The sequence below is a fragment of the Phasianus colchicus genome, chromosome 1 (assembly GCF_987193195.1).
Source record: "Phasianus colchicus chromosome 1, bPhaCol1.hap1.1, whole genome shotgun sequence".
Classification (NCBI taxonomy): Eukaryota; Metazoa; Chordata; class Aves; order Galliformes; family Phasianidae; genus Phasianus; species Phasianus colchicus.
In genome coordinates this window covers 16183197-16211067 of record NC_143436.1, presented here as the reverse complement: position 1 = coordinate 16211067, position 27871 = coordinate 16183197, and the positions used below count along the sequence as shown (strand labels likewise).

Sequence of the window (27871 nt, the reverse complement as noted above, 5' to 3'; positions counted from 1 at the left end):
AAAACCAAATGACTGGAAGTAAGACCTTTACAGAAAAAACATGAACCAAGGCTAATGGACTGGAAGAGCATAATAGGAGTGCCTACCTACAGTGCAGTGTTAACCAGCCTCTCAAAGGTTCAAAAGACCTTCAAAAAGGTCTACTTCAAGTATGCATAAGTTTCAGAAACTGAAGGACTCAAAATTTTATTTAAAATATTTTTGAAACTTAAAATATTTTCAAAATGTAATTATACAAAGTGTGCTTTTTGTTAACAAAATATTTTAGCTTTTATAAAGTTTTTTTAATACTATATGGACACTTAGATTAACTTTCAATAATGATGTAAATTCTTTTGCTACTTATCAATTTAAATGGCTGCTCTCAACTGTTATTTCATCCAGAAAAGCTTCCAGAGACAACCAGAAATTATTTTTTGGCACAACAATATGAAACCCCAGGTTTATCTCCAAGATTACACCTGTGTTGGAATTGTAAAAACCTGAGAGTTTAATTAGATGTAGATACTGAGAAGGTTTGGGGCATGACACACTTCAATACTTCAAAGTTATTTAAAGAGAATCATGGCTATCATGCGTAGTTCTTGAAGCTGGCCACTGTTTTTATGAAGCTGAAATATTTAGGACCACCTGCACACAATATTAACCAGCTCCTTTGATACAAATTATAGAAATGTTAATTTTTCTTAATATTTTGTTAGTGACATAAAGTTCTTCACATTAGCAAAATCTAGGGAAAAAGCCTACAACTGACGTGAATTGTACTTCATGATGATACTAATTCTTGTTATTTGAATACAAAGTCAGAATAAGTTGCCATTTGTGGTGCTTTTACCAAAGTTTGATCCAGACAAATATTTTTCTATTACTGACAGATGTCTGCTTAGTCGCTACATGGAAGACACAATATCTACAATGTACAAATGCAATCTCTTCCCTAAGGAATCACACAGAAACAACTCAACCCACACAGTGCTTTTCATCATTATTATTTATATATAAGGTTTCCTAAGCCTGAAAACTTCACCTGCATTTACAAGGAAGCCTGCGTTGAGGAAATTATTCATACTGAATCCGGTAGAATGTGATAAGAACATTACAGCACAGTAAACAAATTCATGGTCATTCACAGCAGTGCAGCTGCTGTTTAAACAAACAAAAAAACAAACAAAATGAACAAATATACTAAATTCAAAAAATATTAATCACATAAGGTGTCCAGTTATACCATTAAATAGGTGCTTTTAGTGTGTGACATACCTGAATTCGTAGATTACATTAGGAAAAAAAACCTGTTATTTTCAATTACTACAGCATTTTTTTAAGGAATAACTAGTGTAGTATTTCTCAAATGTTTTGCACCTTAAATATCTGTATATCCACACGAATAGTGGTTGCAAACATAAAATCCTCTCAGCAACAGAAAAATCCATAGATCACATAAAGTTTTTGATGGGTAAAGATTTTGTTGGGTTAATAGCAAATATTTGTCTTGTTGTTTGGAAATTGTATTACTGTGATTAATAAAAGTAGGAAAGTCTGCCTTTGAAACAAAGCGTTTTCTTCCTTGATGCTTGAACAAAAGGCAATACAGATTTATGATGTGTTAATCTGCAGGCTAAGTTATCTTTTGGTTGGGTTATGAGGATATTTTGATATGGTATCTCAATGCTTTGGTAGTTTTATGTCTTATATTGCTCTGATAACAATGTTCCATGCTATCAAAAGGATTCTGATGAGATTCATTAAGCACAAATGATTCTGTAAATGTTGAGTGATAGCCAACATTAAATCCATGCTTAAATCAATGAAATAAGGTGCTATACTTGCACTATGGGAGTAATTACGATTCTACGATTCTATGAATCCAGGTAAGTTTTATTACCTGGATTATAAATGGGTACACCTAAAAACGGTTCTTCGCAGATTTATGCAACATGACAATTTCATATCCATGGATAGGACAAGAGCTTAGTAAAAGGAACACATTTTCTTCTGAAGGAAATTTAGCTTGTGTGCTTGTTTGAACCTCATTCTATATCAATTTTAACTGTTCTTTGTTTTGTTTTTGGTTTTTGTTTTGCTGAAGTAAAAGTGTAACTTTCTTTAATAATGATAGTGTTACTGGTTACTACCCAGTTGTCCAAACTTGCCATCTATTAAATAAAAAGATCATTTCCTTAACAATGACAAGGCAATTTAGTAGATTTAGATGATATAAGCCAAATATTTTTATCAAGTACAGAAGAAGCAAATATTTTAAAGAAATAAAAAGACAAATTTCAATGCAACCATGCAGATACCAAGCCTCTTTGACTGGAGACAACGTACTTTTGAGAATTTGAGATGAAAGTTATTTATTCCTTGGCTGAGGAAGTAAGTACTCATGTATTCACATCTTAAGTCTACAGATGCTTTGAGGTATGGATTCATTTGGACTAATGCCTTTATTTAAACTGGATAAATAAAATGGCTGGATTTGTTAAGGACTCAACACTCGGGGAATTTCAGAAATGGAAATTCTTCACAGCTATTACTTCATCTGGCACTGAACTCTAGTTCTAGCTACTTATATAAAATAAAGATGACTGTGAAAACTTACAGGTATTTTAGAGACGTTTATAAACATATTGGTAACATTCCTCAGAAAATAAACATTAGCAACATTATCACTGTATATGTTACTAGTAGTTGACATCATTTAAAAAAAAATTAAGACAGAAGCAGAATGTAAAATTAAAGGAACATCAGGGTTACCAGTCATTTCACATTTTTAAAGAAAGGTGATTTATAGAATTATGCAATCACAGAATCATTAGAGCTGGAAGGGACTTCTGAAGGCCATCTAATCCAGCTCCCCTGCAATGAACAAGAATATCCACAGGTAGATCAGGTTGCCCAGGGCCTTATCCAGCCTCACCTTGAAAATCTCCTGGGAGGGGGCATCTACCATGTCCTAGGCTATCTGTTCCACCCTCACTGTAAAAGATTTTTTCCTTACACTTAACCTAAATCTACCCTCTTTAAGCTTGAGCTTTTTATCATAAAGAATTGTAACTTCAACATTTTAAAAATTATAATATAAAAAATGAGGATACCTAGAGAATAAGTGTTCATGTTAAAAAATTGGAAATGTGTTTCCTTAAGAAGCAGAAATCAATTATTTAATCTTTTCAATGATACGAACTAAACCAAAACTTTTTCTGTCAACCGTCATTCCTAAGCATAGATTAACGAGAATAAACTATTTACAACGCTAACTAAAGAAAATATTTTTAAGATCATTATACTCAAACTCTCTCTCATGCACAATATAACCTATTTGACAAAAAATCCTGCATTAGAACTCACAGTTAAAAAAACAACAACCCTAACTCTCACCTCATGAAGCAGTATGTATTCAAACAACACTGAAGAATGACATACTTACGCAATTGGTTTTTCCAGTCTGCTCCCCTGTGATCCTACTATTTCTCCAAGTGTACAGAACATTTGTCCCAAAAAATCCTGAAAAGCAGTAACAAGAGAACTCAGAAATTGTGCTTTCTACAGGGAAAAACAAAAGGTTTTCCATCAATTTAGGTTTTTCTTTAGAGTAAAACACATTCTACTGAATATTGTGTCTAAATAGTAATTGTGTAATTATACTGTTTTTATGTTGCCTTTTTCATCAACAAAAATAAAACTGAGATGGAAAAAAAATTGAAGCTTCCTCTTCAAAGAAGGTTTTAAGAATCTTAAGAATCTTCAAAAACATTATAAAGCCTTCCTTACTAAACTGGAGCATTTTAATAGATTGCTCTTCTATGAAGGACTGTACGAGTCCACCAATTTCTTGAAAGTTAATTATGTTGGAAAGAGTTCAAGCCTGCACAGGATCTTTGTGAGAATTCTGGATTGACAATCCAGGATTTCTTTAATGACAGACATTATTTTTTATTTTTATAATTTTACTGTATCCAGTAATTTTCATATTCCATCTCCTTGTTACATAAATAGCAGCTTAAAATGAATGGATTTTCAAAGTGTTGGATGGATATTGAAAAAAAAAATTATGCTGCAGTTCAACTCCTGAAAAGGTATACACGTGTGCTTAAATGTGCCCTTTATAGTAATATATCCCATTAAAGTTATACTCATGAGCATTATTCTTGTTATTAACAACAGCACAACCTCTGTAATTCTCTCTAAGCATCTGGTATTAATTACATTCAAAAGTAAATAAATTAAGAAAGCTAAAGCATTTCAGCAGAAGAAATTGTAATAACCAGGAAAAAAACTTACATGCTTTGATAGATTAGGGCTCTTGGAGTCAACATCATAGCTTTAAAAACAAAAAAGAAAGTTATATCCAACTTGCCAGATGACAGATCTGAGGACAGTGTAAAAAAATGAAAATCAAACAATTCCTTCAGTATTTCAGTATGAAATTTGCACAAAAAGATACATGAATGGAAGTCTCACCAGTGAGAAAGGCAAATCAAATCATTACAGATTACAAGACTACTGTTCACTAGCTATCTAAAATAAAATGGTTTTCGGAGTACAGGTTAATAAGAGAAATTATTCTAATACTCCTGTTCAAACAATGGAATCTAGAAAAAAAAATCAGAACAAAATTTCAAAATTGATCTTTTTAACAGAAATCAAACTACATTGTGAATTACCTTCTTAGTCAAATGAATTGAAAAACTATCTAACTAAATAAAAATAACTGACAATAAATCAAATTGCTTTTAGCAAGCATTTGACTTGTTCTTTTCAGCTTTTTATCATAATCTTCTTCCTCCAGCTAGAAAATGTCATTGTCTTCTTTTCATTATCATGTCAGATTTCTTTTTTAAAAAATACACTGTGAATTCAAGAAAATTTTTAAAATATTTAATACAGTAAGTGCTTTTGGGAATACCAATCTTTATACTAGCAGTTTTCCCTCATTGTCAGATAATCCCCAGTAATATTTTTACCATTTGACTCAGTAATAGAATTGAAAGAGTACTCTCAGTCCTCATTGCATGTTTCAATTCCCACACTGTGGTACACCAGCCATTTGGGCCAGCATAACTGCCTGCTGGGATGCACTGTGAAACAGAAATTAGGAGGACGGGAAGCTGGATGTGGTGCAGTGCAGCCAGTTTTACAAATGTATTTGTAAACAAGAAGAAAAACAATAGAAAGAATGACTACAGGAATCACTATCTGTTGGTTTCTGAAAAATAATTACTGCACATTGTCTGGTAAAACTGAGCAGAAACAAACCAAAAAAAAAAAAAAAAAAAAAAACAAAACACAAGAAAAAACCCCCAAACCAACTGATAGCTTGACGTCAGGGCTAGCTATGCTACTGGAACAAAAAAAATACTTCACTAGCAAAATCAGTAACAAACCATCAAACAACAACACAAAAAAGGCTGAGGCATCGGTCCTATATGATGTACACAGGGGCTCATGCTCATTTATCAGTACCCTCATAAGAACAAGAATCAGAGATATGCCTGCCTTTTTCTTTTTTGCTCCAGAAACTGAAATCTATCAGGCCTTTCTCTCTTTGAAAAATAACATTTTGACCAATTGTAGTACAAAATTTTACTGAGGAATTTAAAAAAGAAGCCTTCTAAAGATGCTTCTTTCTTGATCTATATTGAAGTTCTAATCCATCAACAGCTATGAGTCACATTTTTAACTACAGTAATTCATTTCCAGTCAGTTATAGGACTTTGAAGTGTAATCACAGGCTGGCTATACAGTAAGGCAAGCATTAAAAAACATTATTTGGCTTTGAGTTCAAACTTGTGCCTGTCAACAGTAGAAAGCAGGCAGGTCTTTCTTGTAAGTACAGAATATGATGTTTACAGCTTTTTGTAAATAAACAATCAGAAGTCCACTTCTGAGTACATGAAGAATCAAACAGGAGATTAACTTTCCCCTGTAAGCTCCAAGTACTTTTTCAGACTACACTTATCTAGAAGTTCTTCACAGACTTCTCTTTCTTTGCTTTGATTGAGTCAAACATTCTTTTCCTTAGTTCATTTCTTTTGCTCTTCTATTGCACTTTCTCCTCCCATAACACACATGCAGCCTACAAGGAACAACGGATAGCCAAATTAGGATTCCTATACCGCCCCAACTGTCTCTTCATTTCCAAAATGCTTCATCTGATCTTGGAAGGGAAACCTCTATTTCACAGTGACTAACTCATACTAAAAGAAAACTTAAACAGCAGGAAACAGTTATTCTCAGCAGATTTAATTATGCTGCATCCCAATTCTAGAAAAAAAAAATTTTTGAAAAAAAAAATTAACACCGGGTTTTCACAGTGAAGATGGAAAGAACAGCACTTGGCCACCTAGAAGCATCCTGCAATTTATCTTGGCATTCATTTAACTCCTTCAACAATTGAAGTCCAGATGGAAACAGCTAGCTGCTACCTGTGCATTGGATACAATAGTACTTTTTCTCCCTTACTCATCCTTCCAACAGTCCTTATTAGCTTAGGCAGCATTGTGACATGCTATAAAAAGACAGTTAAAGCTAAAAACAATTAGACATGATTATTTTATTTGCTTGTTTGTATGACATAGGAGATACTGCTATAGAAGAGCATTTGAATACACTCTGCTAGCAACTTAAAACAAAAATCAGTACGAAAGAAAAAACACATGTAAGTTTATTAATACTGCTAACATACACATCTGGCACCATTTATACATTTTTTCCATTACTATAGGAAAAATCCACATTAATGCTCTATTTACTTTCTGCCTTGATGAATATACAGATTGATTTGCACTCCAGAAACTCCAAAAAATAAAAAATAAAAATCAAGAGATCGTAAAATTTGCTTTGAAGATACATACAGAAATGGCACACAGAGGCTAAAGAGTATAATATTAAAAAATGGCTTCAGAACAGACTTCCTTGGAGATTTTACGCAAATAAAGAAGGGCTTATCCCTCTGCTTTGCTGTCTACAAGACAGAAATGTTCTCAAAGCAAACTACTTAAACAATACTATGAAAGCAATGACTGTATGACTACATTTTGATTAGTTAGAACTTCAATTTCTGAAAACTCATTGTTGTTACATATTTATTTCTGAAGAAGAAATGCTAAATCAGTTGTGTTTATTAATTTGTTCAATGTCAAGAGGCACTATTTATTTTCAAGTTAATTTCGTGCTTTACAAAACTCAGTGTGTCTACAGAGATTGTAATATTAGAGTCGAAGACTGTTAACTTACAAATCAAATCGCAGATTCTCTCTTTCTTCAAAAAAGTAGTCCATTATAAATTTTCTTACAAAATCTGGATTTAATGTATTGTCAATTACTTCTGTTCTTCCAAACTGTAAAAGAAAAGTATCAATTTAAGGGAAGTAATTTAAGATGCTTTAATTAAGTAGACTTCCAACACTGTACTGTGATATGAAAAAGCATATAATTTTTTTTCTTAAAAAGATGTCAACAAAGAAAATGATTGTGTTCACATGAATGGACCAGTTATACATGGATGAAGACAGGCTGGCAGAAGAACTCATAGATCACCATGAAGGATGGTGCATGCCCTGTGTCATATGGTAAAAACTTTATAAATGCTATTATAAAACTATACAAGCTTCTAAAGTGAATTAGAATCCACAAAAATTTGATGAAGAAATTCAGTAGCACAAAACCCCACTTTTCCTTCATGAAAGACAATAGCAAACAAAAGCTTACACAGACTGCTTATTTCAGGTAGATTTAAATATTAGAGAACATAGTTCTTCTGCTAGTAGCATATCATTTTTGCACTATCCTACTCCTATTTCACCTTTGTTCAGCTCTCTTTTCTCTTTTTACATCTCATCTCTGAGCCTTCTGTAAAATGCCTTTTTTCCCCTTGGTGTTTACACGGAGTTCTTGACGAGCTGAAAATATTTTAGATAAAGAAGATAACTTTTGATTGACTTCAGTTCATAAGCATCACAGATATAAATAACTGATTATAAAACTACAGTTCTGTGTTGTAACTGTTCTTTTGAGACACTGTATTTTTGAAACAGAGAGCAAAACAAAAAAGAGTGAGTTAATGACATGAGCATTTCATTTTGTCCTACATATTGAATATATCAAGACATTCTAACAGAGCCTACTGAAAAGGTCACTGACACTTTCCTGAAAGATCATCATTAGTAACTTCTCAGAACTGCAGTCTGTGACTCCAGTCTTCCTGCCAATTGCTTAATTGACAGGACTGAATTAAACCCAAAAATGCAGACAAGGAAATAATAAAGACAGTTATTTTCTTCTAACTTAAGTTTTTTGAAAAGTTTTTTTGAAGTTTCCATATCACAGGTGTGAATGCAGCCACCACACAGAGCCCAAGTTTCTAACTGGAGCCCTGAATATTTAAATTAATATCTACATGGTATGAAAGGACAAGAGCATACTCCGCTGTTGCTTCCTCTCAAAACTCAGGAATTTCCTTTCATTATTCGATTCACATTAAAACAAAATAGTAAAGAACTTCAGACACATTACTTCTGTGATTTAAATAAATTCCATTACTTTCAGCAACTATTTTTCCTCTTAAAATACCCAAATATCTTCCAACACCACTCATTCACAATGGCCATCTAGAGAAGTGAGTCTGTATCCAAGAGCATGACTGCTGTGTGAAAAGCAATCACCCACCTCAGGTACAATGAAATATTCAACAGAAACTGACACATCTTCAAGACATAGCATTATAAATTCTCAAAAACAGGAACAACCCTCAGAAGTGTCACGGTGGTGATTTGCATCTTTAAATAGCACATTCAAATTCTCTTAGGTAAGTTCACTTTGTCATCCTGTGAGATGTTCAATCATGAGAGTTTTATTCAGAGAGATTTATATTCCAGCATCTCCCATGAAAGACAAAGATGCAAAACTATCTTTACAACAAGCAAGACCCTCTCAAAATTAAAAGATGAAGAAAATTTAACACACAGTGTCAATTAGCATATTGCTCTGCCTAGCCTTTACCTCAGTTCTTAGAAGACAGGTAAAATGATTTCCTGATCTCACTGGAAACTTGAGAACCCCTGCAAAAAGGCTTCTAAGCATGTCCTAGAGCACCAACTGTTTAGAAAGCAGGATCAAGAGCAAACACTGTATTTCTTCAGCTCTCCTAAGCCAAAGCAATTGTTATGAAAGGGGTAAGGCACAGTTTGGAAGCGTGTCAAAGAAATCTCCAGAGCAGTACAGATACGGAATATTCAACTGGAACAGCCAGAATCTCTTAAGAAAGGATTGGCATTTGTGCACAGGATCCCAGAAACTGATCAGAACAAGAACAAATACATATATAGTTTGCTTCAAAGGAAAAAAGTCAGTCTCTTTGAAATGTTTGAATAAAGTTGACAGGTAGAGTGCTGTAAAAAACACTCTCTTGAATCAGCACTGGTCACTGTTACGGCTAAGTATCAAATGACTGAGAAATGGAAGCAGCACTTCTATGGGAACAAGTATGAGTGGAATACACATCTGGGCTTAAGTCCTCTCTGCTTCAAATTTGCATGTATGTGAGCTGAAGTTTCTCATCATTTCTGAGGTGAAATAAATCTCAATATATATACAGAAAATTGTCCCCTGCCAACTGCACATTTTAGAGCACTGAACAGTACTGGAGATCAGAAAAAACTAGAAGCTAGATTGGCTGACTAAATGAAATATGCAGCAATATCTAAGCAATTTGTACTGTCTGAAGGTGTGCACTGAGAATGAGAAGCCACTCTGACACAAGTTTCAAAGCAGGAATGAGAAATGAAATCAATGGGGCATGAGGACCATCATTTTTTTTGTTCTGAGCAGGAGTATATCTCATCTGAGGAGTGTTTTTTCCATCTCAAGTTTCCTACTTCTTGCATTTGCACTCTCACAGCAAGCTAGACGAATACTCTCTAAAACTGGAATTGGCTGCAAGCAGAAGAAACTTATATGTAAAACTGAAATCTGATGAACACTGGTTTTAGTCAAGACAGGACTCTGGGCATTCAAGAAAATGTGCACTAGGTCCTAGGATGACTGTTGTAACTAGCAAAGCTACCTGAGGCACACCAGGTAAATTAATAAAACTTAGTCAGCTGTGGTTCTCTCTCACCCTACGTCCAACAGAATCAGATGCACATATGCAAAAATATCAATGAAAATATTTCCCAGTATGTGTGGATTTAAGTAGTAAATTCTCCTAGAAGACTCCTTAATCATCATGCAGGAAAAGAAAGGTTGTATCTTCATAAACTGATCATGCCTCTTGACTGATGACAGACACGGAATATCAACCACTTCTGTAGGAAGCCCACTTCAGTGTTTGCCACAGTAAGATTTTCTCAAAATTTCTCCTCCTCACAAGTGCTAGAAAATAACGAGGTTACCTCTTAGCTTTTTTTTTCTCCAGACTTGACAATCCAAGCATCCTCAAGCTCTGAACATACCTTCCAATCCTTTTACCAACTTTGTCACTTTCAAGGAACAAAGGAACATCTTTTTTCATTGTGGAGCTCAGAACTGTACAGAATATTAAAGGTGAGGGCACACCAATGGGTAAATATAGGGTCAGCAGGCAGCATCACCTGTTTTGACTGGCTGTCTACGCTATGTTTAACACACTCCAAAGGACATTGAGTTGCTTGAATGTGTGCAGAGAAGAGCAACGAAGCTGGTGAAGGACTAGAAAACAAGAGATATGAGGAGCAACTGACAGAACTGGGGTTGCTTAGTCTCTACAACCATTGCAATGGGGAGGATGTCTGCCTCTTTTCTTAGGCGACAAGTAATAGGAGGAGGAAACATTAGTTGCTCCAGGGGAGGTCTAGTTCAGACATTAGGAAGAATTTCTTCATGGAGAAGGCAGTGAAGCAACAGAACAGCCTGCCCTGGAAGTAGTGAAGTCCCCGTCTTCGGTGGCATTTAAGATATGCATGGATGCAGAACTAAGAGACACGGCTTAAATTACAGTACTCAGTAGGTTACGTCAACAGTTGAACTTAATGATCTTGAAGGTCTTTTCCAACCTAAATGATTCTGTGAAGAATATGACTCTGAAAGAAGAGTACTATAAGAAGAAACAGATGTGCCAAAGATTGGATGGATAGCTGGAGAAGGTCCTGAAAACAAAACTGGCAATCACAGTAAGGTCAAAAAAGCCCTCTCTCTCATTACACTGATCCAGACTTCCTAAAATAATGAAATTAAGATAGAGCTCACTCTTGAGCAAATTGTTCTTGTTGGAGTAGGAAGCAAACAATTATTTATTTGACGAACCCAATAAAAAATTGCTCTCAAGAATTTCAAAATATGTCATTCACTCGAGGGATAGCAAATGAACTCATAGAATAAAAGAATTGAGAAAGATGTGTTAAAATGCATGACTTTCACTATCTATAGACAGACTGTCCATCCTGAACATTCAATTCTCAAACACAGGGCTGTTCATCACCGAAGGGTTCAATTCTCAAGCATATTCCACACTGCTCCAAGCTTCAAGATACTACTTTGAAGACCTGAGTTTCACTCACCAAGAAATTGCATACACTGTTCTTATAATGCTTGTTAAACACATAAGAAAGATGAACCCCTGTACCTCAGGCTTTAATTCAAAGCTCTGCTAGGTAGTCTCCCACTCACTGAATGCTAAGAAAACTGATCAGCAGGCTTGAACACAATCCATGAGGAAAAGCTGATGGAGCTTGTTTGTTCAGTTTGAAGAGGAAAAGGTTTAGGGAAGATCTATTGTCACTGCCATCCTGTAGTATACCTAAGGAACATTGTAGAAGACAAAGCCAGACAGTTTAGTTCAAAGAGACAAGGCACTTCTATCACAAATGAAGCCAGAGAAAATTATGATGGGATATAGTGAAACAGGTCTCCAAAATGAGTGATTAAGCTCTGGAATATGTCACCCAGAGAGTGCAGTCTCTGCCACTTAAGTTTTTCAAACATGAATTGGGAAAGGCCCTGAGCAACCTGACATAATCGCGAAGACGGCTTTCCTTGAATCAGGAGGCTGAATTGAACACAGCAGGCGAGTTGGAGGCTGAATAACACAAAGGTTCTTTTCACCTAAGTTATTTAATGACCATGTCATATTTCATATATCGGGTTGTTAAGTTTTAAAGTACCATTAGAAATAGCTCTATGTATGAATCTGAAAGAAAGTTACTTTAAAAGAAAAAATATTTATTACTTAAAAAATGGTAATGTCAGTTAATTTTTAAAAACAAGAGAATATAATAAATATATACATAGTTTCAGTCCCTTCAAATTTGATTTTTTTTTTTCCCATCTAGAAAACAATATTCCATTTAAACCAATACCCACATTACACCTAGGAAACGTTTTGGACTTGATTTGAGAGCCATGACAGAAGCCTATCAGGAAAAGAGGAAAGAAGATAAATATGCAGCATGCTGCTGATTACATCACTGAGAACAGAGGAGGTCTGACAATGTGTGTTACGCATCTACCTTTACAATGAAATTCTTTACAATACTCAGAAGACTGAATTCAGTACCACAGCTAGCTTGTCTTTAATGTTAAATTACTTTTCTTATATGAGGCTTCAGTTTTTCAACTGTTTGCTTTTTTTCCACAGGCTACTTAAACAGTTTTCCACAGGCTATTTAAACAGTTCTGTTATATTAAACTAATATAATTAATTACTTGTAGGATGAATATTAAAATTTATCTTGTAAATGACATTAAAATACTGGCCTCTAAAACCCATCAGACTATATTTTTAATAAGATAAAGAAAGCATCATCTTTTTAAATCTCTTTTCCAAATTAACAATGGCTTTTTAAAGTAGAATAGGTTATTTCTATAATCCAGTGACTTACAACTAGTAGCATAGCAGTTAATTAATTAGTTCCCTTCATGCCCTAATTTCCCCACTAACAGTTGTGCAGAGCTAAGGTCTGAACATGGTCAACAAGCAAATACCTTTAGAAATGTCATTCAGGAGAGAAAGAAAATCAATTTAACTAATTAAATGGGGAAAAAAAAATAGAAAAAAAAAACCAAAAAAATGTTCATTTTTTGTATTTCCTAAGATGAAGATACTTTGCTACCTCCTAATGCAAGTTCTCCTAGTAGAAAGGAATTTTGTTTATTTATTTTCTTAATTTTTTTACCATCTCAATTTAGAGATCCATCCCAAAGGGCTTTGAGGTTAATGGAAAATAAGTTTCGTTTTGATATCAGACTTATAGAACATTAGTGGGTTAGTTAAAACTATATAGTTTTATAGTTATACTTGTATATTCTGTATTTCCCAATCAGAAAATAGAAAGGAACTACAGTGACCTAAAAATAAATAAATAAATAAAAATCCCAATAAATGGTCATTATGAGGCACCTAGTCTGTCCTTCCCATTAAGACAGCCTCTGAACTCTACTCATGGAAAACTCAAAAGTGTATCTTATTAAGGTGAAAACAGTAATGAAATTGTAGATGCTACAGTGAAATACATAATTACTAAACATATCACTAAGCGTCCACTGGGAGCGCAATCAAAAAGATCACCTGAAATCTTACGGTAGAAGGGGGAATATATCCATCTTAAAGATCAATTTATTAAAGTGATAGTTTAATTATCACTTACTAATAAATAATCATTTATGTTATTACAATAATCTACTGAGTTGTAAGTATACAGGAAAGAAAACCTAAAATTAAGAGTCAATTTTCTGGATGAAAACTTCTTGCAAGGTCCCAAGAAGTTCCTGTGACTGACTCATGCACACAGCTCCTTCTGAAATGATCTAGAACAAGGACTGAAATAATAAAGAGCCAAAACAAACAAATTTTTACAGAATTGCACCTTGCCATCAGTGGCTATTACCAGTAAAATTTCCACTGCTAAAATATTTCACCAATTTCCATTATTTACTTAACATTTAACTTTAAACTGCTCTGCTTTTCACAATTAAGAACCTCTTTGAAGTGAGGAAATTCACATTCTTTCTAACTATTATTTAAGCCTTCTACAGACAGCAGTAAGCTATACTTTGTCATATTTTGAATGTGTCCTCACAAAGTAAGGTGAAGTGAGTGTTTTTAAACCCAAATATTAGATTCTGATGATATATCTGTTGCTAATTCTACTACTGGAAATACCTGATGATCACACTGCAAGTAACAACAGAAAAACTGTTTTGAAAAATAACAGTCTATTACATTGAGAACTAAACATTTTAATTGTTTGCTAAAGATTCGGTGTACAAGAGTAACATCAAGTAAAACACTGGAATCTGTACCATAAGCAAACAGGAGTCAGGGCCCAGAAAACACCTACTCAGAAATTAAATTGAGGACTTCATTTAACTACTCTATTGAACCACTTCAGATATCCTAGCTGTGGGGGAAAAAAAGCACATTGGTAGAACAGAGCACTAGGGAAATAATGGAGATTATGAAATGATTTAGTAAGTTTATGATCTCCAGGCATCTTCTGCAGTCGTTGAAAGAAAATCATTAGGCAAAAGAAGCAAGATAACTTCAATAAAGGAATAAAGAATAGAGAAAAAGTAAAGAATGCTGACATGACTGAACATCATTCTTTAATCTCCACACATATCATCAGGATCTTATTATTTGTCTTGTAGTTTTCCCTTCTCCATACATTACCAGGTGGTTTCCACCTCCATGAGCTAATGAAATTCTAAACAAGTGTTTTAAAGCAACAATATGACACATAAACAGACACTGAAATAACAGCATTACTGCACTCACCACAACAGACAGAAAAAGCACAAAAATAAAGATATGCGATAATCCATCCAATGTACATTATCAACTAATTTGCTACCTACTGCTATATATTTTACCACTGGTATAAATATCATACATCATAACATACAAAATGCAATCCTGACTCAGTCCTTCTATTGTGACAATCTCTGAATTTTGACTGTCATAACAGCTACTAGGAACAGGATTCTATTCACTGAACTTTACATCCAAAGTGGTAGAAATGTTGGCTTTTGATTATCACTTGGAGGCATTTTGAAAGAATGATTCATCTTATCTACTGTGGACATCTAAATTAGGTATGATTAACTGCCCTAAGGAAGTTATCTTCTTTCACTAACTATAAATAGTATAAACAGTCAAAGGACTTGTAAATACCTATACCTAGATGATAGACAAGATAATTATGTTTTCAGAGTGAAAAAAAAGGTAAGATTTTCTATCAACTGTCTTGCTGAAAGTCTGTTTTAAACGGTGTAATTCCTAAACTGGCACATGATAACATAACCACATGCACTCCCTCACCACTGAGAAGATACAATACAAGCACACTATCCTATTTTGCTTAGATTAGGAAAATAAAATTGCATAAAACAATACAGAGTTGTAAGGTAGTAGCACACTTCAACCATTACAAACTTGGATCTATTAAAAAGGAGAGCAGATGGAATTTTTTTTGAGTAAGATAATAACGCTATAATTTGACTGTCAGGACAATTACAGTAAGTAAAATGATTAATACCTATTAAACATTAAAAAAATTAACAGTTAATAACAGAATAGAATGAAAAACATCAACAACAGCAGAAAAAGAATTTCTCATAGCTAAATCCTAGACCAAGGTGCTACCTGGAGAACTTAACGACTTCACTACCTAACTGCACTGAGCCGCTTATCGGCACTTGAATGCCTAAAGGCTCCTCCATTTCCAGAGTTAGCTCTCCAGACATACAGAACTCTGTGCACATCCATTACTTCTGACAACTTAGTTAAGATTAGAGAGTTCACACCTAGGTCCCCAATCTGACATTTCTTTACAGAAATCATGAGAGGAATGTGATCCTGTAGGCATACTGAAAGCATGTCAGGTATACAGTACAGGACTGGAGAGAGCAATAAGTTAACTACAATTAATGAGCGTTTGTCCAAGACAAGAGAAAAATTCAATTCTCTAAGGCTGACAGAATGGAAATCCACATCCACCCAATTTCATCAAAAATTATGCTTCTCCAAACAGCTAACAAGAATGCCAAAAATAAGGGAAGAGCTTTGATTTCTATACCCCTGGCCACTTCAGACAGTAGTAAACGCAAAAAATATCAGTTCTGAAAACAAGAATATCACAGCTGCTCCTTCGTACAGTGAGCAATAGCAAGATAGTTCATTCCTCTAATGGCTCTTTAAGTAAACATCAATCCTCCCAGTAAGGCAGCTAAAAAGCACATCCCACGAGGAGAAGGGAAAGATGACCACCCTTCCTCCAACACTTTCACTTCTTTCAAAGAGTAACATTAAAGGAAAAAGAATTTGATAACTACGTACAAGGAGACAGTTATAGGATGTATATGTCACTCTTCCTCCCTTTTTGCCTGATGAGCACATTTTTAGCAGGACCTGACTTCTCTCAAACACTGTACAAACGCTATGCTACTACAACTGTAGGTTACTTTTGCTGATCCTAGGCATCACAACAGCTAAATCGTTCCACAGATCTTGTACTGCTTGAGTTTCTTCCTCTCTTGTATTCACAAACCTTGTTCCAATTGATAGTTTGACTTCATATATCTCACAAAAACAGGAGAATTACATATTTTATTTTACTTCCCCTCTTGATGAAAAAATGGGATACAGATATGAAAATTGAGAATAATGTGGCTAGGTACTCATCACTGGGATACAGGGCTTCTACTGTTTAGCATGGCAATCAAGAGGCTATGACATTCCCTCTTCAGAGCAAATGGCAAGCATTAAATGTACTACAAAAGTTTATACACACGTGTGTATATATATATGTATCTTACCTCTCTCCATTCTTTGTTTCCAATGGCTTGTGTGTACAAAACACAGACTGTGAAAGGAAAAAAGAAAAGATCATTTTGAGAATTGAATGTTGTTGGTTTTTTTTTTTTAATTAAATAAGCTGATCTTGTAGTCTATTTTGCTGTCAAAACTACTATCGTGGAAAGTCAAATATTAGTGTTTCTCCTCAGTTTTGAGTATGTCTCCCCAGATTAGTTACAATACTGGTTGTTGCCACAATGAATTGTGAAATAGAGTAAATAGAGTGGTTCAAAAATGGGAGGTGACACTTAAGACTGGCCTCCAGCAAATCACCTAAAACCGTTAGGAATAAAATTAGATAGAAGCAGGTTTTCATTAAATGTGGATGGTCTAACTATCCTAGCTAATCCAGTGCATAATTATGCTAATTTATTTCTTCTTTCAGGAAATGAGAGAATTAAAACAAAAACAATGAGGTCCCTACTGCAATGAGACAGGAAATAAAAATAGAAAAAGGAAAAAATAATTTGTCAGGTGTTCTTAATTCTGCTGTAAGCTCTTCTCACATATTTAAGGATATTGCATACATATCTCTTTATATTAAAACCTAATAAAAACTGAATCAATTACGTCTACCTATGTAAGCTACGTTTGAAACATCAAGAAGCATCATCTCACCAGTTTCACTCTGCTCACGGATTTGTTCTTCTAATACAGAACCCACTTCACATTAATCTGTAGCTTTCATCACAGAGGTACAGTTAATCAGGTCTTCCATACACTAAGTACGAGTATAAGCATAAATCATTTGCACCAAATGAGTACTGCAAACATCATTTTCAACAGTTTTGAACGAGTTGTATCTAACAAGTGTAAAGCAATGCTATCCTGAAATTCTCACCGTTTCCTAAATAAGGGAAATACAGATACACAAACACTTCTCTCTGTCAAATTCTTCTCCTGTGCCAATCGTTATTTTTCAACAGAAGACAAAAATAATACTATTTTGAGTTTCTGCCTTGAACAATAAAGGTAGAAGGCTGGTTTTCTTCTCAACAAAGCCAGAATCATCAACTGATCTAAGCAGAAATGAAATCAAGCTTCAAACTATGTTTACTTCTTACTTGGAAGGCAAAACACACAAAAAATACACTAGGAAGAGCAGAAAAAAAGTAAGTTCAACATTTCATCTTGACTCAGAACTTAAAAGTTAACACAATTCAACTTTATTTTTTCCCAATAAGAAGGAAAAGCTTTTATAAAAAAAAAAAATCAAAATCAATTTCTGTCTTTCTCCATTCACTCTAAATGAAACCTCAGACAATCACACTACTGGCTTTGGTTCCTGATTATAGTAGGATGAATCCAAAGCAATGAGCCTATTTTTACAGCACTCTTTGGAGAAGATTGCTGAACTATATTATATAAAGAATGAAGTTTAAACAGGAAAATAGAGTGAAATGGAAGCTACAAAATCAGCTATGGAGATGTCTAAAGGTTACTAAATTTCTGACTAACCTTTGTATCTATTAAGATCTGTGCCAAGATAATCCTGGCAGATGGGGGAAATGTCAAAGGAAATTTCCACATATAAAAACAAACTAAGAAATATTCTCTGGAAATACCCCTAGTGCTAACACGAAATCATACATTCTCTCAAATTTCCCTTCCACTTCCCCCACTGGCAATTCTTTTTTAAATGAACACCGTGAATTCAGCAATGATGAATATTTTCTACCTTCAGTAGTGGTTTCCAAGAAGGCAAATATCTTACTAATTTCAAAAGCAGATATAATTACAGATTTCATCCATTTTGCAGAGATCTTAAATCTAAGTTTTCCATTAAAAACTTCTCATATCTATAACCTCACTTGAGAATACAACTGAAGCTCATTTGCAGAAAAAGCCACTCTTTATAGATAACGTACACTTCTGCTATTCAAATATTTCTATTATCTAGATTTTCTCTAAACATAATAATCTTTCACCATTGATATCCTGCTCTATTTTTTGTACTACATGCTGCCCTGTGTATTAGCATTAATACACTAAATCACGTAACAACTGTGCACCATAGCTGTGCAACAAAAAAGAATATAAAAGAGGAAAGATTCAATATTAAGAAGAAGAAAGCAACAAAACAACGGTAAAATATCCGTTCCTATCAAAGTTTCAGAAAAGAGGCATTCTGGCACTGCCTTATCTCCTCAGTTTATGAAGCCAAATGAAAGAATTATGAACAAAAAGGCTAAAAAAAGATTAGTGCTGAATAATTTTAGTCTTCTGCTGTAGTTGATGAGATGGAAGTCACGCAATATTAAAAAAACAGTAAAGCTCCACCTTAAGCCTAATTCAGTCTCTTATTCATTTTCCATCTTCTGGAAGGCTGCTCATACCTCTGCTAGTGTGAATTTCTTTGTGGTCAGTTCACTATAATTTGGAGGACATAGAGTAAGCAGTGCTATCCTTCTCACCTTTTTACTGTGAGTCATTAGTAGGTTTCTGTTCCCCTCCATTCCCATAGGCTTCCCAGTGCTTCCAAAAGTACATTCCAGGACTGGAACCACAGCTCTAGCTTAAGAACCACTTATATATTTATTTATAAACTTAAATGAGGAAAAAAAAGCTAAGAATCAATAGTATGACTTGCAATTTTCTGCTATGTAGCTGGTTGCAGATATGGCACATATGAGGGCTGCTCCGAAAGTAATGTCTCTTATTTTATTACACTGGCCTATGATATCAGAGGTGGATGTTGGTGGTATGGCAGTGGAGGCTGAGCCTTCCGCCCAATATTCCATTACATTCTGTTGCTGTCAACAAAGGGGCAGTCTGACAAAATGGTGTCTGACGTGGAAGTGCATATGAAGCAAAGGTGTGTCACTGAATTCCTCCATGTGGAAAAAATGGCACCCACTGACATTCAATGGCATTTGCCAACCAGTTATGAAGACCAAAGAATGGACGTCAGCGCAATGAGGCAGTGGGTGGTGTGTTTCAGCAGTGACAACAGTGACCTGAAAGGCAAGCCATGTTCCGGATAGTCATGCACAGCATAAAATGAAGAGCGCCTTGATCAATTCATTCAGAGAAACTGTCAGATTACAACCAGGGCACTCTGTCCAGAGTTGAATATCAGCTTCAATGAATTGGAAACAACAGTGGTAATGTTAGAATACTGCAAAGTTTGTGCCAGGTGGGTCCCACAAATATTCACGCAGGAACAGAAGGAACACCACATCCAAATTTGTCAGAACCTATTGAACCAGCACAAGGCTGAAGGTGACAGTTTCATGGATCACATCATTACTGGTGTCAAGACGTAGTAACACTACTATTAGTCACTGTTAAAGTGGCAGCCTATAGAGTGGCAGTATGTGAATGGACAAAAAGTCTAACAGCGATACAGAAATATGCATCACATAAACAACATTTTTAAAAAAAGGTCAGTCTTGGTTGTAAAGAAGAGGATCACGAAAGTCACAGACTTTCTCATAAATACTTTGCAAATTTAGAATAATTTAAAACTTTCTTCTTTCTTTCCTCTAAAACTGATTGCCCCCCAGACTGTCGCATAATTGTCCAAGTTACTGGTCTCCACAGGTGGTATGATTTATTACCCTAGTGGCTTTAGGAGAGGTTTCATAAAGATCCAGGTATTATACTAATTACAGCAATCCTTCTAAACAACCTTTTCAAAATCATTTCCAACTGGAGAAATGAGCTTTTCCATATGAGCGCTTCCAAGGGAAGATACCAATAGTCAGAAATGTTAACATTTAGTAATCTTAAACTCTGGGGCATTTAAGACAGTGTCAAATTCTGGATAAATTAAATCTTTCAATGAAGAAGACAGCAGATGTTTCAATGGTTACAGATTCAATTCTCAAAACACAGCAGTCTCCCACCTCTTATTTTACCATATAGTTTGAGCATCCCTTACCCTACACTGGTCCTCTCTCACTAACTGCTTATGCACTTACCCTTTAACCTGGAAACTTCTCTAATTGTTCACCTCAGTTTTTCCAAGCATAAAAACTTCTATTCCCTCACAAGAAAGTGTCAGTCACAGTAAAAGTAGGCCCTTTCTCCACGATAATCCTCGCATGAACTTGTACCCAGTTCCAGCAGGCTCTTTGCTGACCAGCTTCTACACCTTTTAGTCAGAGCTTCCTGAAGGTCCTTTTACTCCAAGTGTCATGAGGTTCTTCTCATTGTTACTTTCTTTTATAGGTACACCCTCCCCAGGAGGATCTGGATTCTACCTTTCCAGTCTTTTATAAGACACTCTAATTTCTATTATGATACGCAGCAGTTACAGGATTACACAAGAGGACATTCCATCCTAACTGGTGCTGCTGCCACAGTTGCACAGTGGTTTGGGGTGGCTCAGTTTGGTCAGGAAGTGCATGGGAAAATAATTTTGTGCAGCTGTCTAAAAGAAAATCACATTAACAAATCTGTAGCTCATTGGCAGAAGGTCTTTTCCCTGCCTCATCGTGGAATCACTGCTTTAGCTCAGACTCTATGGGAAATACTAAAAAAAAAAAAAAAAAAAAGTGGATTTTCTCAAAAATATTGTTAGGGTTTGAAATGCATATTAGAACTGGCCTCAAAGCCAATGAGACCTTAACATACAGAGCAACTTTGTGTAGTTCTATCTTTTATGAGATCTGGTGGCTGTAAATCCAGCTGGCCTAAAAGTAGATCTTGTGAAAGCAGTAAGGTGCTGGATTTGACACCTTTTTTAGCTAATAGGATAAAGTTACTGTATTCAAGACCAGTGCAAGAATAGCCTTTGTCCAAACAGGCACTGAGGAAAGATATGCTGCTACACTTCCAAGTACAGAACAGAATAGCATTTTTTACATTAAACCCTTCTAACTTCCACAGTTATATTATGGCCATGTGTCTGCATTCAAAGGAAGGGCACTGGCAGCAATCTAATTAGCTAATAAACAGCCTTCAGAATACAAAATCTACACTGCATGCAGAGTATCCACCATCAAAGCCACTTTGCCCAGTCATTTCCTGAGTGCAAATACAGTATGAGCATTTCTAGAGGTAAGTTTTCCCCTTCTCTCTTTGCCAAGGACTGTAACACTGTATTCCATGTTTGTATAGACATGAGACATAGGCCTGACTGGATCATGGCCTCCTTCCACACAAGTCGCACTGCTACTCAAATCCTGAAATTTATTCCTAATAAGTTTCCCATCTGATAAAAACCTGAAGTGCTTGCCTAGTTTTTAAGCTTAAATGCTGTTAGGGACATTTCATCAATTTTGTTGAAAGACGTCTTAATTCAATACAGAAATCCCTACATTTAAGCTGTCAGGGGCGACAGGCCACTGAACACTCTTCTAAATTGCTTTAAAAACAGTTTGCAGTACACAACATACTCTACTCTGCTTCTTCAAAAATTCCCTGTATCAGAGGCATGATATTACCTATGTCTCCATTTAAAAAAAGCAACACCTTTATAGCTTAGAAATGTCAAAGGCACTCCTACCTTCATGCATCTATTCCCTGGGAAGCAGAAGTAATCAGAATTCTACTGTGAAATCTCTCTCGAGAAACATTTGATTAAGATCCAACAAATAAACTCTTAGAAAAGTACTTTTATATTGCAAACTGCCTCATGACTCAGTATTCAAGTATGTCCCACCAGGTCATGGTTACATGCCCAAACACATGATGGAAGCATATCTGTCTCAGGGCTTATTTCCAGTGTCAATGAGTACAGTATATGGCATTCTAAGGAAAAAAAAAAAAAAAAAAAAAAAAAATCTACAGATAAAAAGTTACAGAGAGTTGTAAAGGGGTCCAAATTGACCCAAGACAACATAATCTAAGGATTAGTCAATAAACAATACAGGAGTACTTTGATTCCCCACTATCAGGGAAAAAAAAAAAAAAAGAAAGAAACACAAAAATATTCTGTGGTCTCAGTTCCTTGATAAGCTATTATAAAATGTTCAGTATGGAAAGGCATTGTTTTTAAATCAAAAGTCCCACCACAGCTAAATTCATGGGAATGAGTTTGTTGGGATACAGTCATGCATTAACAAAACCGAAGAGACAGTGTGACTACCTCACATATCTGGTAATGTGAATTCATTAAATAATGAATTATTTTTAATCAGAAAAGATCACGTTTTCTGAGACAAATTAATGCAATTTCATTTTTCCAGATTTTGATTCTCAGATTAGCAGACGCTGTGTACTAACAACAAGCACTTCCAATTTATCTAGAAGAATGCTGACTAGATTTGAAAGCAATCTAGAACAACAAATAGTTAAAAGAAAAAAACAAAAAAGACTTTTTTGCATTCGTTGATTTTAAGAAAATGTACCTTGACTGCTTGTCTAAGGGAAAGCATAGTTCAGGAATGCAGTAGTGATTACAGTCTTTAAAACTCCAGTTCCTGTAACAAGAGCTATAAGCACAGCCAGCACTGCATTAAATAACTGTCACAAAGACAATGTAAATCCAGCAGACATCAAAGTAATCCACTAATCTCATTTTTAATCCAGTGTTTACACATTTGAAAAATATGATGAGGAAAAAACAGTAAAATGTTACATACTTACTTGGATCAGATTTAGAAAATGTATCTCTGTCCAAAAGATTTCTGTTAAAAAAGGAGAGAAAAAAGTAATCTTATTACAAAAATCAGATACCAATGAAAATATTTTTAATGATATTAATCAAGAATCTGCTCAGTTTTCTACCCTTCTAATTCACAACCTTTACTTAAAGTCAGTCAGTACTATCAGTTGAGTCTTCTCACCTTTCTTTTTGTTATGTATTTTGGATTTGAGCAAATCTTAGCTTACGTACTCTGGTGTCTTGAAGTAAAAAGCAATACATAACAAGCATATTAACATACATAAGATACATCAGAAACAAAAACAACTATAGATCAAAAACTTCTACCACAGATTAACATTCTAGGTGAACTAAAAAAACTGTGTACTTTATTTAAAAGAATGGTTATGACATCTCAGAGCCATTACCAAATATCTAAAGAATCTGGTGTGGATGAGTAAGGTAAAACAAAACTAACAGACAAACAGGACATAGGAAACATGAAACAGAAGCAGGAAAATTCTAAATACCCACAAAATACGTAGGAAAAAAGTTGGAAGAAGAATTCTTTTGTTAGAAGGCTAATATCACAGCCATGCTTCAGCCAGCTGTGAATCATTCACAGATGAGGAGACTCATTATTACCAATAGCTCTAAAGAAGAAGGACTGAACACAAAACCACTGTCAGAATAGTTACTAATATTTCATCATCCTAAATCCAAATAAATAAACAAATAAATATTAAATTATTCTGACAAGCCATAAAAATGGTCTGAAAACAGGAGACCGTTGAACAAGAAATAGCTATTAAACTTAGGCAGCTAGTTTAAGTTTGGTATTACTTAAGAACAAAAGAAAATGAATAAAGAAAAGGTGGGTACACAGCAGCAACATTGAAATGGTTCTAGGTATCACAACAGGCTATGAATTAAATGCAAGTCAAAAATCGTGCGCCTTTGTGAGAAAAAAAGGAACAAACAAATGAAAATTGCACTTCAGAAACTTCTCAATCTGCTCATCTTGCCTTCTTAATACTCAATACTCAATTCAAGCAATAAAGCAATAAAGGCTTAGGCAGAAATAATGAGAAGTCTGGAATACACCTATGAAGAAAACCCTGCTACACATTGATACTGATCCCCACACAGGCAGAACAAGGAGAAACAGGATTGTCCGTAAACTGAATTCTCTGCCCTTCAAGTACATAAGTTGAACTTTATTCAACTGCTTTACCATCTTTCTTGGTTAAAAGTAGCCAGACATGATATGAAATCTCTGCCACAGAGTATCTTTAGGAGCAATTTAGGAAGCCACAAGTCCTAACAGTTCTTTGCTCTTGCCCTGGAGCAAGAGACAGATTAAATAACCAGTTTACATCACCTATAACTTACTGTTTTTAATAATTAGTGAGCCTCTCTAAAGGTCACCATTTATTACTCTCATTCAGATCTAAATCACATTATTTTCATGCCACTGCACAGTGTTGAAATGCATACAAATATGTTGCTAAATACAGGTTTTCTAAGCAGTGCATTTACACTTCAACAAGGAAAAGATATGTGTCATCAGTTCAGGTATTGCCAAACCCACAGTTCAGAACAGGCATTGTGAGCAGAACAGTTTTAAAAGAAGCTGTCACTCATTTAAGCCAAATCATTAAAATTATTACTTGTGAATGAACCTGAAGTCTGCAAATACCTGCTTCTTCAACTGGAATTGTTTTTATTTCCAAAACACAATTCCTATAAACCTTGAAAATTTCAGAATTAAGAGTGACGTGGAAAAAACAGTACATCAGCTTGGAGGATAGGCCTCTCATGCTCACATTTCTCTGAGCCACCAAGCATTTGTTGTCAGGGACCTAATGAACTAAGAACACCTCCATGCAGTCAGCATCCCTGAAAGGACTGTAAGGATTGAGATATCAAAGTCTGACATCACAATTCAGGTCAGCAAGCATCGCTAGTACACAGTTTTCAACTGATAGAGCTTGTAATATCTTCAATTTTGCAAATGTCATCATAAATTGAAAACATCTTCAGCAAAGTTTGCAGGCACCTGATTTTCCAAATTGTTAATAACCAACTAAAATAAGAACACAAGAACTAAGCACACTGTTCAAGCGATGTAGGCTTCGAAAGGAACTTCAAAAGCCAACACCAATAGGAAACAAAGGTCTGATTTGTTCAGCTAACAGCTCAGGAGGCTGCACAATTTCTTTAGTATATTTTCATTTTAGTGGAAAAACAATCAAAATGCTCCTTTAAATGTATGAAAACTGCAAGTTGCAGAAGCATAGGACAATCTGCGGCCAAAAGAAAAGCTAAGAGCAAAAGGAGAAAGTAGGTTGGATATACTTCTAGAACTTCATATAGTCTTTACCCCTTTAAGAGTCTGAGCAGAAAATGTTTTGCTTACGAAAGCATTCTCTTGGATTTTCTCAGGAAAGCTCACAAATTCAAAAGCAAGAAATGCCAAAAACTTCTTACTTCCTCCTAATCAAAATATCCAGAAAAAAGGACTTCTATTTCAACTGACCACAAGGAGAAAATTCTTTCTATATCGCTATGATAAAGAGTGCAGAAAAAACAATGCAAAAAGAAAACAAAAAATTACTACAAATCATGAGGATTTTTTTCCCCTCTGGAGAAACACGTACATCAAACACCTACAGCAAAGAACTCTGCGAATATCTGTGTAGAAAGCGCTATCCTACAGTCACACATCCTGAAGGAATTCATTTTGCGCCTTCCAAAACACTTGCAGGAGCACAGATGACTAAGGGAAGAAAAAACAATAGGAGCCATGGCAATAACACCTACTTAGTCTGCTATGGAAAGTACAGAGGAGATTAGAAATACTGGAATAAAGATTTCTTTATCTGTATAATGAGAGCAATTTCCCAAAGGGGGGGGGGAGGGAGGGGAAAAAAAGTAATCAGTAAAGAAGAAAAGTTAAAATGCCTTGTGTGGAATCACTTTGTTCATACAGCTTCATGAACTCCATAAACATGTCAGTGTATCTATGACAGTTTCTGCCCAGTGCTTTCCTTCAAAAAAATCTGTACTACGTTCAGTGTAAAACTTGAAGATCTCATTTACATATCAGACTCTTTAAGATCCACTGATCTGTCAGCAGTGTTTTCTGAACAGAAATCATTGCTATGTGGCTTTGTGTGATCTGAATGTAATATATATACACATACTACATATATGTTGAGAAAGACAGATCTACCTCAAAAACTAGTATTTACTCACCTCATTCAGATATAATTTGCTTCTATTTTGACTTATTTTAATGATCAATATACTACAATATACAGCTTCCTGTCCTGCAAAGTTTTAAATTTAACCATTTGTTATATACTTAATCGCTACACAGAAGTAAATTCAGTTCCTCCAACAGAACTTACAGAAATTTGGCACTGAAGAACAGACCACAGGAACTATAGAATTGAATACTTTAATGTGTGTTGCTCTAGTTTCAAAAAACTGTTTGTATTACCGGACAAATATGTGTTTACACACTGTTTTAAAATAAAACCCCTGGTGATAAAATCAAGATTTACTTCAGATGGATTTGTTATAATCTCTCCAGGTGCTAAAGATCTGTTTCTCTTTATCTTTAGACTGTATTTAAGAAAACAAAGTGCCCTGGGTATCAACTAGGATGGAGTTAATTGTCTTCAGAGAGCCTTGTATGGTGCTGTATTTTGGACTTTTCATGAAATAGTGGTGATAACATACCCATGACTTGTTGCTGGGCAGTGCTTGCACAGGATGAAACTATTTTCAGCTTCTTGTGCTGCGTGCCATGTGAGGGGCTGGTGTTACTCATGGAGCTCATGTAGTTCCGTGCTCTGCATGTGTCACATGTGTCACCAGAGCAGCTGTGACACTATAGAGACTGTTTTCAGCAGTGTGCGGAGACAGGACAAGGGGAAATGGCCAGAAGCTGGAGCATAGGAAGTTCCGCACCAGTGTGCGCAAGAACTTCTTTACGGTGAGGGTGACGGAGCACTGGAACAGGCTGCCCAGGGAGGTTGTGGAGTCTCCTTCTCTGGAGATATTCAAGACCCGCCTGGACGCCTGCCTGTGCGACCTGGTGTAGGGATCCTGTTTTGGCAGGGGGGTTGGACTCGATGATCTCTGGAGGTCCCTTCCAACCCCTACGATTCTGTGATTCTGTGATTCTGTGATTTGGCTACCACCAAGCATGCTGGCACCGCATCAGGGCTGGCTCCAACCCAAAGCCATAGGCTGTAGGTGGTGAGAAGAGGGGAGGGGACACAGCCACCAGAGCTTACCCAAATCCACCAAAGGGATTTTCCGTACCCTATGATGTCATGCTCAGCAATAACAGCTGGAGGGAGACGGGAAAGGAGAATGAAGGACTCCAGTTACGAAAACATTCGTCTTCCCAAGAAATCAGCACACATCCTGAAGCCCTGCTTCACAAGAAGTGACTAAACTTTGCTGACTGGAAGTACAGGATAACTTTCTTCCTT

The 27871-nt window shown here is 35.4% G+C and overlaps 1 protein-coding gene across 1 annotated transcript in view; it reads right to left on the bottom strand.

Moving 5' to 3' along the window:
- The window catches only part of CPNE8 (copine 8), a 93319-nt gene that overhangs the window by 55466 nt on the left and 9982 nt on the right, over positions 1-27871 (bottom strand). The window contains exons 2-6 of the mRNA XM_031601727.2: positions 23366-23406; positions 16792-16838; positions 7240-7343; positions 4285-4324; positions 3431-3507 (exon numbers count right to left, since the gene is read on the bottom strand). Of these exons, the coding sequence (XP_031457587.1) occupies positions 3431-3507; positions 4285-4324; positions 7240-7343; positions 16792-16838; positions 23366-23406 (309 nt within the window). The remainder of the gene's footprint in view (positions 1-3430; positions 3508-4284; positions 4325-7239; positions 7344-16791; positions 16839-23365; positions 23407-27871) is intronic.